The 16360-nt window shown below is 49.3% G+C and overlaps 1 protein-coding gene across 1 annotated transcript in view; it reads right to left on the bottom strand.

The window, feature by feature from the left end:
- The window catches only part of CMIP (c-Maf inducing protein), a 254893-nt gene that overhangs the window by 37534 nt on the left and 200999 nt on the right, over positions 1-16360 (bottom strand). Inside the window, exons 6-8 of the mRNA XM_066350272.1 lie at positions 9434-9496; positions 6976-7056; positions 1062-1165 (exon numbers count right to left, since the gene is read on the bottom strand). Coding sequence (XP_066206369.1) covers positions 1062-1165; positions 6976-7056; positions 9434-9496 — 248 coding nt within the window. The remainder of the gene's footprint in view (positions 1-1061; positions 1166-6975; positions 7057-9433; positions 9497-16360) is intronic.

The following is a 16360-nucleotide window of genomic DNA, read 5'->3' as shown; positions in this document are numbered from 1 at the left end:
CCCAAGGTCGCTGGCTTGAGCAAGGGATTACTCGGTCTGCTGAAGGCCCATGGTCAAGGCACATATGAGAAAGCAATCAATGAACAACTAAGGTGTCACAATGCGCAGCGAAAAACTAATGATTGATGCTTCTCATCTCTCCATTCCTGTCTATCCCTGTCTATCCCTCTCTCTGACTCTCTCTGTCTCTGTAAAATAAACAAACAAACAAACAAATAAATAAAGGACCCTGAACTCACCCAGACTCTGGCAGAAGGACACATCACTTGTGTTTAGAAATGCTGTGTGAGTTGCAGGAGAGGAAGCACACAGCTTCAAAACTGGCTTAACCAGGATATTTTGATTTTCTTAAGAAATAAGAGCCATGACAATGACCACTGATGCTGTCATCACATTTGTGCACTGTCCCTAGTGTTCATGTGTATAGATTGCTGAACCCCTCTCATTACCTGGACAAAGTGGGTGTTACAATTCTTATTTATAGATGAGAAAACCCAGGCACAGAGAAAAAGATTTAAAAATCAAAGCAAAAGTAAGTCCCTCTCCCAAACACCAGAATGGAGTAAGAGCCAGGATATTTGGCTTCCTTTTGGCCAAGTTTGGGAGGTGGCTGTTAAAATCCCCGATTGTGACTCTTCAAGGCCACGGGGTATCATTTCCTACACACCTGACACGTGCAGCCGAAGGATGTGAGGCCCATGGGAATATTCAGAATATTCAGAACCGTTACCATTTCCTGAGTTCCTATTGAACATCAGGTATTATGCTAGGGGCTTCTGTATGTATCATCTTACTTAATCACTCAACAACTACTGTGTGGAGGAAACAGGCTCAGAAAGATATAGAAATTGGCTCAATGTCACGCGGCAAGGAAGTGCCTTAGAAAAGACCACGTGTGGTCAGGAGGATCCAGGAGACCCTCGCAGAAGATGAGATGCTCATGGCCTGTGAACATCAGTGGCTCCTCTTTGAAATCAATAATCAATAGAGTGCATGGTTCTGGGGTGGAGGAAAAGCTGGCTCGCAGGCCCGGGAGGGGAGGGGTCGGCTGGGAGACACACCTTTGAATAAACTTCTTCACCACTTCCATCCCCGCATTGAGTTCGTTCAAAGCAAGGATGTACTCCTGAGTAAACAGCCTCAGCCGCGGGCACTTCCCGAAGTCCTGCAGAGAGAACAGAGGGTTGGAGTTGGGACACACTTCAGGGAGGCCAGGAGACAAGAAGGGATGCTGGGACCCGCGCTGCCTGCAGCCACTGGTGCAGAAGGCAATGGGGAGCGGCCAGCCACCTCTTCTTTCTAGAAAGCACACACAATACTTACCTGGAAGGAAAGATGCCATGATCATGTAGAAAGCACATACCTTTTCACCTGAAAAAATTTGCCGTCACACTCTTGCTTACACCCTTTGCGTACACCAATGGAGATCAGAAAATGTCCTGTCATACCTGTCATAGGGGGATTTCTGGCATGTGTAGCCAACCCATTGGGATGGCACCAACCCACTCCTGTGGTTGGGCAGGGCCAGCATGCCACACAGCCATGCTCAGAAAACAGCCGAACTGGGGCCTCCCTTCCGCACGGCCATGAGGGGACTGCAGATGTCAGCCAGGCCTCAACACGCCTGGGGAGGCTGCACACTTCCCCTCTGCAGCCGAGTCTGTGGGCCCCTCCTTTCTGTGCACTGTTACCTGACGCCTCTCAGAGCAGCAAAGCCAGAAGATGCCCCAAGCTGGGGCCATCAACTTGGGAGGTTGCTTTAGGACTTCCTGGGGGTATGAAGGAAGCAAAGGTAGTGCGCTGGACAACTGTAATGTCCTGTGTCCCCAAATATCTTTAGTGAGGAGACACCCACTCCTCCTGAGAGGGCTGAGGCAGCCCGAGAACCAATGTGGCCCCAGGGGTGAAGGTCCCCAGTCCAGAGACCCCCAGGCCTCTCCCGGCTGCCCTAGCCACCGCTGCACTCCACAGCTCAGCTCAAGGAGCGTTCAAGGACTCTGGGTGTGGAAAAGCCACCACAAAGGGCACATGGGATCTAAAAGGGCAGATGACACAGATGAATGAGCTCAAAAAAAGCTGACTGGACAAGTAAGGGTGTTTGTGAAAAACGTGTGAGAGGCGGGGTGTGGGAGGAGGTGTGCGTGAGAGGCGGGGTGTGGGAGGAGGTGTGCGTGAGAGATGCGGGGTGTGGGATGAGGTGTGCGTGAGACGCAAGGTGTGGGAGGAGGTGTGCGTGAGAGACGCGGGGTGTGGGAGGAGGTGTGTAAAATGTGGAATATAGGAGGTGTGAGAAATGGGGGATGGAAGGGGGTATGTATAAGACATCCAGTATGGGAAGAGGTGTGAGAGAGACGTGGGGTGTGGGAGAAGATGTGTATGAGAGACATGAAACATAAGACATGAATTATAAAAGAATATATGTGTAAAAGATGTGGTGTGTGTGTGAAACACAGGGTGTGAGAGGTGTGGGGTGTGGAAAGGAAGGACCATGTGCTGGGCAGTAAGCAGGTTAGAGAAAAGGTGGCCGGTGTGTGGTTTCTGGTCAGTAGTGGGCGCAGGCAGGAGGTGGAGGTGGAGGAGGAGGGGGAGGGGGAGGGGGAGGAGATGGAGGAGGAGGAGGAGATGGAGGAGAAAGGAGATGGAGGAGATGGAGGAGGAGGAGAGGAGGAAGAGGAGATGGAGGAGGAGGAGGAGGTGGGGGAGGAGGAGGAGGGGGGTGAGGAGGAGGAGGAGGAGATGGAGGAGGAAGAGGAGATGGAGGAGAAAGGAGATGGAGGAGATGGAGGAGGAGGAGGGGGAGGAAGAGGAGATGGAGGAGGAGAAGGAGGAGGTGGGGGACGAGGAGGAGGGGGGAGGAGGAGGAGAGGTGGAGGAGGAGAAAGAGAAGGAGGAGGAGAAGGAGGAGGAACAACTTGTCCTACGTGAGGAAAACGTAGGCTCCAAGCCCTGGGGGAAGATGCTCTGTCTCCACCAACCAGCACAGCCCAAGGTGCCTGTAGCTCACGTCAGCTGAAGCCTAATGAAGGGCCACTGAGCAAGGGCAGAGGGACCCTGCCCGCTCCAATGAGTGATACTGTTAAAGGCTGACATTTTCTCAGCTTCCCCAATGCAGCATGTCAGTGGGGCAGGTGACAGAGCTCTGGCTAGTGTGGAAAGGCTGTCAGCTCCACGGCTCGTCAGAAGAAACAGCGCGGAAGAGAGAAGCGCCCACCAGGAGAGGTCTTGTGTCCATTCCCAGGTCCATAGAGACGGAGGCTTTGTTACTGGATGTCTACAGCTGTGAGCTGGGTTTTGAATAGTCAGGAGGGGGAAGTCACAGTGTGATCCTAAGGCTCACCAGCAAGAGAGAGGGCAGCCTGGTGGTCTCCAAACTAATCTGTCACTCCCACTGTCCCTCAGTGAAACCCATTTGATAAAAAGCCACCTGGATCAGGACTGTCATCTAAAACAAAACCAGTGACTTTCCTTATGGACCTGACTGATGCCCTGGACCCCCATGGAAGCTGAGTAGACTGAGCACCCCCTACACCCTCCGGCCAGCTCACATGAGCATTTCTGGAGCCGCCTGGTGCTTCTTCACCTGAGTCCACAGGGCTGAATTAGGGTCTTCACGACAATGTAGAGCTCATCTGATTCCACCCTGTCTACTAGGATCAGGCCTTTATATGAGTAGGGCAGCAGAAGTCACGGAGAAAGCTCAGAAGGAACATACACGTGCATGCACACACATGCGTGTGTATACAAATACACAGAGCAATGAATTAGAAGATGAGACCCTTGAATGACAACAAGACTGAAGCTTGACTGTGCTTTAGGACGCGTAGAGTCCCCTAGTCCCCTGGAACCAGGTGACAGGAAGCTGTGTGGCCTTGGGCTCCCATGCCTTCTCTGTGTCCTCACCGTAGAATAAGGACTGAGAGAACTTGTCTCTAAGCATCATTCCTCTACCTCTGTGGTTTATGATGCTATGAAAACTGCCCCAACTGAATCTTACTCTTACCTTTGCTACTGGATTTCTGGATAGTCAAGGCCGTTTCCTTCTAAATGAACATTACATATGGGTCTGGTAGTCTTTTGAAATGTGGATGAGGGTCAGCTTGCCTATTTGGAAAAGTCAAATATGCTCCCCTTAGACAGTAGGTCAGATCCCCCAGGGGTCCCCTGGGGACTGCAGCCACATCTTTGTGCCTCTCCTGCCACACCAGAACACTCCAATGAGTGGTGTGTGGACACAGGGACCAAGGTCACTCTTGGAGACACAGTTTAATGAATTGTTTAGGATCTATTGGGGAACATATCAAAAGACAGCTTCCATTTGAATCTAATTTTCATTTCTGCCCAATGAGTAACACTCTTTGAGACTATTAGCCTAAGATTCAGTTTGCTTATCCATGAAACTGGAGTACCTGATATATTTGCAAAATATGAACTCTGAGAATAGAGGAAGCTCTGAGATCCCAGAACACCACCCGTTTCCCAAATGCCTCCTAACTGAGAAACACTGCAGTGTTTCTCACTGGTCACGCTACGCTGACAGGCATGGGGCTGGTGGCAGGCTAGGCACACTCACTAATCAGTGACTAGACTCCCCACACCGGCTGACAGTCCCAGCTCCAAAATGGTGCATCTGGCTCAAGACCAACTGCTAAGCTTCAGGAGCATTAAATGAGTGACAGCAAAGGTCTGGCGCTCCCACAGCCGGTATGGCCACAATCCCTGCTTCGCCGGTCTGTTCTGCAGGAGGGGCTGGCTGCTCCGCTCGGCCCAGTCTACAGTTTCTCTTCCGACATAGTGTGTAATTAGTAAATGCTTTATAGCAGCTCCAGACTCAAGGACCACTTAGGGGAAGTTCTTTAAAAGTGAAGTGAGAATTTATGCCTGAGGGTCCCTGATCTCTGCCAGGCCACAACAGAGCTATAAATTCTGGATTTGCCCTGTAGCTTTTCTGACTTTTATCCAGAAAATTATTACATGGTCAACACTCCAGGCCCATAAAACTAGCCAAATATAAGGGAGATGTTGTATGGTTAAACCATGGGAGGCTGCCTGAATTTTAACATTTTCCCCTTTGAAGTTGGATGTTCCATAAGATCCCTTAATATACAAGTGTTTAGGCCAGACCGAGTATGCCTTGGGGCTCTGTCACTGACAAGTTGTGATGGGAGAAAGTCTTTTGCAAAGGTACTCCAGAACCTTCGCTTTGGACCCTGACAGGGTACAGCCCTCTGCTCCCACCACATCCACAGTGGTTTTAAAGCTCACAACCAGAGACCCTTGTTTCCCAAACAGCTGAAGACAGAGAGTGCTCTTGAAATGATTAAAGCCCAAGTTAAGGCAGCATTTCCCCTGCACCAAAAGATGGGGAGTTTCTTCATTAGTCCTGGACAGAGATCAGAGTATCCCTCTCCCTTGTGTTCAGAAAACAAGAAATGCATTTATCTTAAACAAGGAAGGATCTCAGAAACAAGCAACAATTCAATTACAGTGCATGATTGCTCAGAGTAAACAGAATTCGTATGGCACCAACATCATTCAACTGGTAGTGGCTGCCTTAAATGCTGGGTTGAGGAAGATTCTTAAGCTATCTCTAGACTCTGTGGGAAAAGTGCTGCAATCGATTGATGATGTCTACCGTGAGGGGGCTGGGGGAGTAGTAGCAGGGTCATACATTTCTAGTCCTGATTGGGAGAGGGGTCGGTTATGTAATATTCTTTGGGCACGTTGTGGAGACAGGAATGCTGCTTCACAAAGTAAACTGTTTGCAGGTCACCCTTTTCCAGAGTTTTCAACATGCTGAATCTTGACAGGGGAAGGGGTGGCAGTCATGGGAGCCCCACAGCTGATTCAGTGGTCCAACCTGCACTGGGATTACACAGCTACCTCGTTGTCATCGAGGTGAGTTTCAGTTTAGGCTGGTAGCCAGCATGGTGGAGGAAGTTGGAAGACCCGCCCTCACTTCCGACTGCCTGCTCCTCAGCGGCCCTGAGCATTCACAGCTGTGCACTGGTTCCCTGAGCAACGCAAGGAGCCGTTCTGGTCTCAGCCTCCTCATCTGTAAAGGGAGGTCAGGGCCGTCATAAGGGTTGAATGACGATACACTTGCGTGCCACACTGTCTGGCTCCAGGAAGGTGTGAGTAGATGTTACTTACACTTATGCCTCAGTAAAAACAGTGATGTCTGCTGTTCTCACTGGACTGATCATAGAATGAAATGGGCCACAGACTGCAAGTGCCTGGTCCACTGTAAATGTGCAATTAAATTCTGCCGTTTTTTTTTATATTAACTAAAGCTCATACTTTATTCAGATTTCCTCTGTTTTTCTCTAGTGCCCTTTTTCTGTTCCAGGATCCCACATTACATTTAGCTGTCATGTCTCCTTAGGTCTTCTAGACCGTGACGGTTTCTCAGACTTTCCTGTTCTTAGTGAACAGTTCTGAGGAGCACGGCCAGGTGTTTTGTAGCATGTCCCCCACTGGGCCTGGTCTGATGTTTTTCTCTTGATTAGACTGGGGCTGTGTGTCTGAGAAAGACTCTAGAGGTAAAGGCACAGACCATCGCCATGGCTTATCCCTGCTGGTGTTGACTTTAGTCACCTGCACAGTCGCTCGGTTCTCCTGCTCCACCCTGAGCCCTCGGGATGTCACCAGGGACAGCCCCCAGTGACGGAGTGAGGAGTTCCTCCCCTGCTCGAGGGTGGGGTACCTTGCAGATAGGGTTTGTGACTTTACATGGGACACTTCTCTCTTCTCCCCCAGACACACTACTTGTTATTTTTACTTCCTGTTACCCGAATAGACAAACACAGCACCAAAGGGGACAGGCTATACAAAAACCCCACCTTAAACAAGATCCCAACCCCAGTCTCTGACCGTCAGGGCAGCAAACCCCAAGCCCAAATCTTTGTAAAAACGAAAGGCTGGGAAGGCCTGTGTCCACCTCCTCTGGCTCTGTGTCAGAGTGTTGGGGGGACTCACCATGTTATGCTTGAGGATTCTCTGGACCACGGGAGTGAACACTTCAATGACCACCATGGACCGGGGCCGCTCTCTGCAGTGCTGGGGAGACAGGAGCACAGGGTCAGTGCAGAGCCTGTGGCTCCTCACAGGGCTCGGGGGCAGGGAGCTCAATGCTGGTGCCTGAAGACTGCTGCATGGCTTTCTGTTCACTTTTTTTGGAGTAAAAAAAGTGGGTGAGAACGGGAACTTTTATTTGCTTTTTATTTTGATATTAAAGTCTGAGACTGTTTCAGATGGTGTATAAAAAGGCGCCCGTTCCGACATGACCCTTAGCATGAGCTGTCTGCAGCAGAGATCCAGAGTACAAGGTCTAACAGGGGCGTCTGTTGATGATCATTGCAAGAACACCAGAGGTTTAATATCTGCACACCAGAGTCTTGAAAATTCTGTGACCTTTCAAGTGCTTGCTTTGATAAGCGGCAGCAGTCTGCAGGCCAGATGCAGCTCTCAGATGTGTTTTATTTCATCACCACATTTTGTTTCCAAATTGACACTGAAGGACTTAAGTGGAGCAGAGGAAACCCCACCACTCCAACACAAGCATAGCCTGCCTGGGCCTGAAGGCGCTGTTTTCCAGCCTGGACGAAGACACTGTCCCTGAGACACCAGGAACCGGGTTTTCCATGGAAATCAAGTACATTAACTTGGCTCAGGTCTTGGGGTCCCGGTTTTGAAGTCTGGTAGGAGAGGCTGCCTGGTATGTCCAGAGAGATGGCCTAGAGTGAACCTAGCAAGGGTAGATTTGACCTCCCATAGAATGCAAAGAGCCAGAAGGCTCACAGGCCCCTGGGGTGGGACCCTACCCTCCCTCCAAAGGGCAAGGCAGCCCTCTGTTGTAGGACCAATGAAGAGGGCGGTAGTGGAGCAACCAAACAGCGCTGGGATTGGCCCACCATGAAAGCTGGAACGCCCACTAGTGGGTGGGAGGGACCAGTTGACCAGCACTGCAAAATTGGGCGGTTTTTATAAAAAAGTTCGCCATCATGGCCCTAATGGCTGTTCTACATCTCTGTTTTCTAAAGCTGTGCTACCATTTACTTTGAACAGAGGTCCATTGCTCTAGGATATGTTTGTCAACCATGGGATCTGGGAGAAACCACATGGCTCAAAGAAGAAAAAAGCAGATCTGGACTGAAATGGACCAAATACCAAGAGAGGTGATGACATGCTGTGACAGGTGAGGGAGCAGCTGGCGTTCTCTCGGGAGCCCAAACCCTGGTTATCGGACCTCCCCCTGCTCAGGGCAGGGGGGCCCATCCTGTCCTCTTCAGTCTCACTGAGCTGTTACTCCTTCCCTCTGTGCCCTAGGGGGGAGGGGATGCAGCACAGGAGCCCGATGCCTGTGGCGGGCACGCTCCTGAACGCACACGTGCAGGCACAGCCGGACCAGAGGGCACACACCGGCACGTGCCCACACTAAGAAGGTACCCTGGGCACTTTGGGCCAGCAGGCTGGGCCAACGCTCTTCTCTGTGAGTCACTGAAAAAGGTCTCCTGATGGAGACACAGGGCCAAAGCCGATGACACAATCCTGTCCCCCTAAAGCTCGTGTCACCTGACAAACACACAGAGAGAGAGCCTACCCCTGGGTGGGGGCCTGAGGGTGAAGGGCAGGGATGGGGGCAGTAAGTGAGCTCTGTCCCCTTTCCTCCAGAAACTGTCAGGCCTCCCAGGTGCCCGCTCTGCCATGCCACATGGGAGGGAAGGAACACAGTGAGACAGTGAGCTGAGTCATCAGCAGTGAGACAGGGGGGCACTGGGAATCAGCAGACCTAGGCCCTCCTCTTTCCAAGGATATCAAATCACCACATAAAAAAACCACACAGCAAAGAACAAAACCAGCTTGTGTGCTGGTTCAGCCCCGGCTGCTGCGGTGTGCTGGCAGAATGAGAGGTGCCTCGTTCCCCGCATGCCCTGGATGCGGTCTGTGTAAATCCCACTGAGAGGCTGGCGCTGTGTCCCTGGGAGCGGGTGTCCTGCTCTGCGGCTCCTCCAAGCTAACCTGGCATCCCGACTGCTTTCTCTGCTCAGGAAAGCCCCACAGCCGTGCCCCCACTGTGGGCCAGCTGGTGTTCAGAGGAGCCCTGGTTAAAAATAACCCAGCTCTGACGTCAGGAGCCTAAAAAATCTGCTGCAGACTTCTCCCAAGACAGCCATGAAGACATTAGAAGGAAAAGCTGGACACCCCTCCCTGACCCACTGGTGTGCACCTGCGCCTTGATTAGCACCTGTCTGACAGAGAAGGGGCTATAGTCCTAAGAACAGGGTACCTGGCTGGCCTACTGGCTGTGTCCAGGGCCCTGACCCCAGTCGTTGGGGCCTGGGTTTTCAGCAAATTGTGCAAAGCCAACCCCCAGCACGCACACACGGAGGCAGGCTGGTCCTGCAGACACAGCCCCATGTCAGCCATGCTATACCTTGCAAAAGAATTCACAGAGATCTGGTGGTGGGTGGTTGTTTTCCAGCAAAGGGGCGATTGCCTGAAAGACAATGAACCAAATGTCAGTCGGAATCTTTAGAAGGAATTATACAGGGGGTGTGTTTACACAAGAGGGTTGATTCACAATGAAAAGCACAACCTCCCTGTCACCGTCTGGACATAAAGGGCCTACTGCTAACTTGCAGGCCAGGGCCCCTAAATTTGGGGGGTACATGGCTCCATTTGAAAAGTAGATAAAAGCTCTGGGCTCCCCCCCCCCTGAAAAAACACACATGCAGTGATGCATGTAACTTTAGGGGTTTCATAACCCGCTGAAATCCCCTTCAGATCAACAGTCCCTGACTACGAGGCAGGGCAGTAGCTGTAAGCCCAGGCTTTGGGGGCAGAGTCCTAGCTGCAGTTCTGATTCTGGAGCTTACTACAGTGAGACCATTATTAGAGCAAGTCCTTTCCTCTCTCTGAACTCCTGGGTTCCCGTCTGGAGAGCAGAGCAGAGAGAGCGCCGGGAGGGTGAGAGAGGTCACACACGCAGAGGTTCTCAGCCATGCCCTGCTGAGGATGGGGCCGGTTCCTGCGAGGGCAGTTGCCCTGTGCACTGTAGGGTGTCTAGCACCATCCCTGTTCTCGACCCACTAGATGCCAGGAGTGACCCCTAACCCAGTGGTGACAATCAAAAATGTCTCCAAATATACTTCATTTTATATTAAGGAAGGTTATAATATTTAATACCTTATGAAATTTATTTCTCATTGAGTCTTCTTTTTTTATTTTTATTTTTATTTATTGAGTTTAGAGAGAGAAAGGGGGAGGGAGTGAGAGAGAGAGAGAGAGAGAGAGAGATTGATTTGTCATTCGATTTATTTATGCATTCATTGGTTGATCCTTGTCTATGCCCTGACTGGGGATTGAACCTGCAACCTTGGCATATCAGGACAATGCTCAACCAACTGAGCAACCCACCCAGGGCCTCACCAAGCCTTCTTAAGCGAGTTGGCCAATAATTACTGGTTCCATTGCCATTCCTATGCAAGGGTCCCATAAACTGAATGGCATTTGATTCTTGATTTTTCTGTCCCTTTCATAATTTCTGTTTTAATGATTTTGCTAAATTCCAAATTCAAGTAACAATTGCAAACGTTAAAAAAAGTGTGTCCAGACATTGCCAAATGCCTCCTGGGAGACATTTGTCCCCCTTTTGGGGGACAAAACCAGGCCCAACTGAGAACCCCTGGTGCAAGTGCCTCTTACAAAGCCTGTAACAGGCCGGGCACATGATTAGGAAATAGGAGACCCAGGACAAGGCTGTGTGACCTTGAGTGGGCAACTCAACCTCTCTGGCCGTTAGTCTTCTAGTCCAGTGGTTCCCAACCCCTGGGCCACGGACCGGTACCAGTCCATGGGCCATTTGGTACTGGTCCGCAGAGAAAGAATAAATAACTTACATTATTTCTGTTTTATTTATATTTAAGTCTGAACGATGTTTCATTTTTTAAAAAATGACCATATTCCCTCTGTTACATCTGTCTAAGACTCACTCTTGACACTTGTCTTGGTCATGTGATACATTTATCCATCCCACCCTAAAGGTTGGTCCGTGAAAATATTTTCTGACATTAAACCGGTCCGTGGCCCAAAAGAGGTTGGGGACCACTGTTCTGGTCCATAAAATGGGGAAAACTAGGCTGACCTGTGGTGGCGCAGTGGATAAAGCATCAACCTGGAATCCTGAGGTCGCCGGTTTGAAACCCTGAATTTGACTGGTCAAGACACATATGGGAGTTGATGCTTCCTTCTCCTCCCCCCTTTCTCTCTCTCTCTCTCACTCTCCTCTCTAAAATGAATAAATTAAAAAAATTTTAAAAAGAAGAAAGAAAAAAAATAAAGGCAACTGTGTGGGCAGTTCTAAAAAAATGGGGAAAACTCGAGTTACTGATTCACAAGGTTGTTGCGGGTATTTATTTATTTATTTATTTATTTATTTTTAATTAAGTGAGAGGCAGTGAGGTATGGAGGCAGAGAGACAGGCTCTCAATATGTGCCCCAACCAGGATCCACCCAACGAGCCCAGTAGGGGGCAATGCTCTGCCCATTTGGGGCCACTGCCCCATTGCTCTGAAAGAAGCTATTTCAGCACCTGAGGTGAGGCCATTGAGCCATCCTCAGCACCTGGGCCAAATTGCTCAAACCATTAGAGCCATGGCTGTGGAAGGGGAGGAGAGAAAGAGAGAGAGAGAGAAAGAGACAGAAGGAGGGGGTGGAGAAGCAGATGGGCGCTTCTCCTGTGTGCCCTGACCAGGAATCAAACCTGGGACTTCCACAAGCCGGGCTGATGCTCTACCGTTGAGCCTACCGGCCAGGGCAGGGGTATTTGATGAGAGAAAACTCTAGAAGCTTTGGCATCTTAGGCTTATATAAACCCACTGCCTACGGCACAGCATGTCACTGACACTATCACAAGGGGACCGTCTCGGGTTGTACTGGCACAGCAGCAAGGGGTGACCACATAGCCCGACTCCCAGGAAGGCTGGAGGCAGGTCTTACCACAACCATATCCCACAGCTCAGACCCTGCCTGCTTGGTTTCGGGGGGGTCTCCTTGATCTGCGTCTACAGTGATGCCCTTGGATATGGGTAGGAACTTCTCAGTAAGGCCTTCTGCCTATCTTGGGATCATTAGGGAAAGAAAAGTATAACTGAACATGAGTAAAAGATGACCCTTAGTTGACCAGTTATGTAGGTGGCAGAACCTCGTGAAAAATAAAGTCATTGAAATGAAGATTATGTTTTTTGTTTGTTTGTTTTTAGCGAAAAAGAGAGAGAGGGACAGACAGGAAGGGAGATAGGTGAGAAGCATCAATTCTTCATTGCAGCACCTTAATTGTTCATTGACTGCTTTTTTATATTTGCTATGACCAGGGGGACTAGAGCGAAGTAACTGACCGCCTGCTCAAGCCAGCGACCCTGCACTCAAGCTGGACGAGCCCATGCTCAAGCTGGTGACCTTGGGGTTTCAAACCTGGGTCCTCTGCGTCCCAGGCTGACGCTTTATCCACTGCACCATTGCCTGGTCAGGTGAGGTTATGTTTATTCTAAAGCTCTGACAATCAGGTTGATAAAAGTTGGGAGACCAGGCCCAGGGTCTTACTTGTCTAGGGCTGTGCCTGGGCCTATTTAAATTTTAACTGATATGAAATAAATGTTTTTAAATAAAAGAGAATGAAGAATGCAGTTTATCTGTTGCACTAAACACATTTCAGGTGCTCAACAGTCACGTGAAGCCAGTGGTGGGATTCAGCTGATTTGCACCAGTTTGGTAGAAATGATACCTAATTTTTTGTTGAGTTCGGTGAACTGGTTGTTAAAATGGCACTTGTAATCAGTGTTCTCTCTAAGGTGGGCACCTGGGCAGCCACTCAATGTGGAAATCACAAATTTACATTTCTTACTCTTTTTTAGCATTCATCTGCTCAACAGTATATTCTAAGTGCCTGTAGTAATGTTTATTCTGTCCACAGGTAAAAAAAATTGCAAGTGAGGATGCCAATCAAGAAGCAATATGGAAATATCTAAAAAAACAGTTTTATTGTGCCTTTTTTCAGGTATTATTTAATATTTTTTATTACTATTTTAAAACTCTTATAGTTTATATAGTTTAGTGTACCTCTTTTGTTCTTAAGTATTAAATGCATGAAATTATAAACGACCTTACAGTATATCATTTTTTATACTTAAAACGGTCATTAGGGCAGGAGAACCAGTTTTTGAATTATTTAAATCCCACTGCTGCATGAAGCCACACTGGGTGGTACAGAGAATACTTCCACGTGGCAGAACTCTCTCCTGGACGGGACGGGGGGGACTCTGCTGCCCCCTTGAACATGCTGGCCTGTAAACACAGGGAGGAGTGCGGCCACAGCAGGGACGTGGGACAGGGAGCTTCTGCCTGCTGGGCTCTGCTCCCCAGACCAGCTCTGGGAAGAGGGACCACATGCAGGATGTGTCCCCCTGGGTTGAGCCCCTTTATTCACATCAAGCTCCTCTTTTATGGGAATGAGTCACACAATAGAGGAGGGGGGACAAATTAAGCACCCACCAGTGGGCGTCAGGCGTGGGTTGCGTGCTTCCACAGTAATGATCTCATTTGATCCTTTTTACAACTCGGTGAGGTCAAGCCATAGTTACTTCCATTTATGCAGATGAAGAGACAGAGGGTCAGAGAAGGTATAAGGCCTGCCTTAGTCACAGAATGATAATTTCAAAACGTATAATTAGCAAAAAAAAAAAAAAAAAAAGCTTTTATTTTTGTGGAACCGTTCTATGAGTTAAGCATACTTAGTGTGTTAGCTCATTTAACTCTCTAGCAGCCCTGCAGTCACACTTATTTCATAGCGGAGGAGACTGAGGCTTGGAGCACTAAGTTTGCTGGGAAGTATCTGAATGGCCATCTGGTTAAATAAAAATGTTCTTCAGCCAGTAGAGAATGGGGCGAGGCCAGTGGTTCTCAACTGGGTGGCTTTCCCACCCGGGGGATAGCAGCATATCTGGAGACATTGTTAACTGTCTCCAGGGGAGTGCTACTGGCACATGGTTAGTAGAGGCCTGGTGCTGCTCAACATCCTGCAGTGCACAGGACAGCCCTATCCCAAAGGATTATCCACCCTAATGTCACTAGTGCCAAGGGTCAGAATCCCTGGGGTAAGCATGCACAAAAAAACTTGAAAGAATTTCCAAGACATTTTGTTAAGTAAAACAAACAAACGCAGAACAACACATCCAGCATGACGTTGCTGATGTTAAAAACAAGTGAAAACACAACGGTGTCTGTCTGCATGGCTGTCACCACTAGAAGCTATAAGGCTGTCTCTGAAGAGGGTTCTAGAATGAGTGATTTTTCTTTCTTTTTTTCAATTAAAATACACTCATGAAATACTTGCAAAATCAAATTAAAGGAAAATAAAAGCTCTTCCATTACTCGCCAGGGTCACAGCTCGAATGGGGTGGGCCCAGGGTTGCATTCGGCACTGAACTTGAACCCGCGTTCAGCTTTAAACCCACTTTCTTCACCAGCCTGGGGGAAGGCAGCTGACATTTGGCCTCCAAGTCCATGCTGACCCACTGACACTCCAGGTGTTTCCAGCCAACAATGACCTACTGCAAGGATGCCTGACTGATGGATTGAATAAAAACAATGCAAGTTACTTTGTAGGGGTACTTATGAAGAATAAGTACATAAAAGAAATACCAAGTCCCGTTGGGAGAAGACTAATTGCCAACAGGTCAAATCAGGTAATGTAATTGTTGGAATGAAAGGAGGCAGGCTACACAAGGCTTCATGATAATGAACAAGGCATCGGGAATAACGAATACTGATGGGGGGCTGCGGGCCAGACCCTCAGATCAAATTCATCCCTGTTCTCAGGCATCCCCACTGGGAAGGGAAGCTTAGCGGTCCAATGAAGGGGTCAGCCCAGCCAAATTAGCTGGCTAAATGCAGCCTGGATTTCTCAGACCTAAAGTTCTTTCCCAGGCTCATCCTAAGTCCTGAGCCCTTGCCCTTCCCTTTCAGGGCCAAGGTGCACAGTGGGATCCACAGGTGTTGTCAGAGGGGAGAAAGGTGCCAGCTCCTTCCGTGGCATCCACATTCCTGTCTGCTCCACCGGAGTCTCACCACTCTGCCTATGCTTGGACAGTCTTTTCTGGGTGGACAGTCTTTTCTGGGTGCACTCCTATCCATCTCTCAACACCATTTGCTCACCTCCTCCTGGAAGGCCTCTCTCATCTTCCTCCCAGCACCCTCCTTGGCAGAAGAGGCTAGGCGCCTGTGCTCTGTGCTCCTCTGACACCCTGAACAAGTTTCAACCTCTGACCATGCTACTTCTGCACTATCTGTTGACCTGCCAGGTACACAGTACACCCCTCTGTGGCTGCTTCATGTCTATAGAATAGACTAGTGTCTGGCACACATAGGTGAACAAATGTTTGTGAAACTATTTTGTTAACAGCATATCAGAGAAAGGTGGTGGTGGGTGATAGGGGGTGACCAGTTTGATGCTTCCTTGTTCTTGCTAGAGATGGCAATAGGTGGTCAGGCTGGAGCATGAGAAAAACCTCTGTATTTTTAGCAGATACCCAATGAGTACCTACTCTGTGCCAGATACTACGGTTGGGGCTCCACAGAAGCTGCTGCCTTTACTCTCAGCAATAAAAGGCATAGGCCCTGTCTCCTTTGTTGCTGACAGGAACCACCCAGCTGGGGTAGGAGGGTGATATTCTAGGCTAGGCTTTGCTAGGGCCAAGTTGTTGGGTGCCCAAAACCCTAGTTCAGCTCAGAGGGGGACAGTGTCTGGGATACTGCCCTTGTTTCAAAGGCTGCAGCCATGGGACCTCCTGGGCAGCGGAGCGTTCCGAGACCTTTCCCAGGCACGCAAGCCTGTCTCTCACTTCCATTCCAACCTCTGCCTCACCGCTTTCCATTTCCTCGTGCTTCACACTCCAGCAATACTGAAGTTTCCAAAAAAATGCCACATTATTTAAAATCCCTGTTCATATTTTATTTCCTCTCTCTGGAATGCCTTTTCTCTGTTTTGCTATCTGGCAAACTCCTATTGATCCCTCAAAACCCAGCTGAGATATCATTGCCTCCAGGAAGCCCTCTGGCTTCTTTCCAGGTGAATTCACCACTCCACTCTCTCCATGACATGCCTCTATTTCTGCAGGGATCTCATCTGTCTTCTCACAGCAGAGGATGCGCTCCCTGGGCGCAGGGGCTGTCTTGCTCATCTGTGGGTTCAAATACTCAGCACAGTACCAGCACAGTGCTTAGCACCCAGTAGGTGCGACTTCATTCCTTCTTTCTAGTGAGAGTCACACTTCATAGCTTAAAATCACCCAGGAAGCTATTTCAC

Source organism: Saccopteryx leptura, chromosome 9, assembly GCF_036850995.1.
Source record: "Saccopteryx leptura isolate mSacLep1 chromosome 9, mSacLep1_pri_phased_curated, whole genome shotgun sequence".
Taxonomy (NCBI): domain Eukaryota; kingdom Metazoa; phylum Chordata; class Mammalia; order Chiroptera; family Emballonuridae; genus Saccopteryx; species Saccopteryx leptura.
This window is presented reverse-complemented; position numbering and strand designations above follow the sequence as displayed.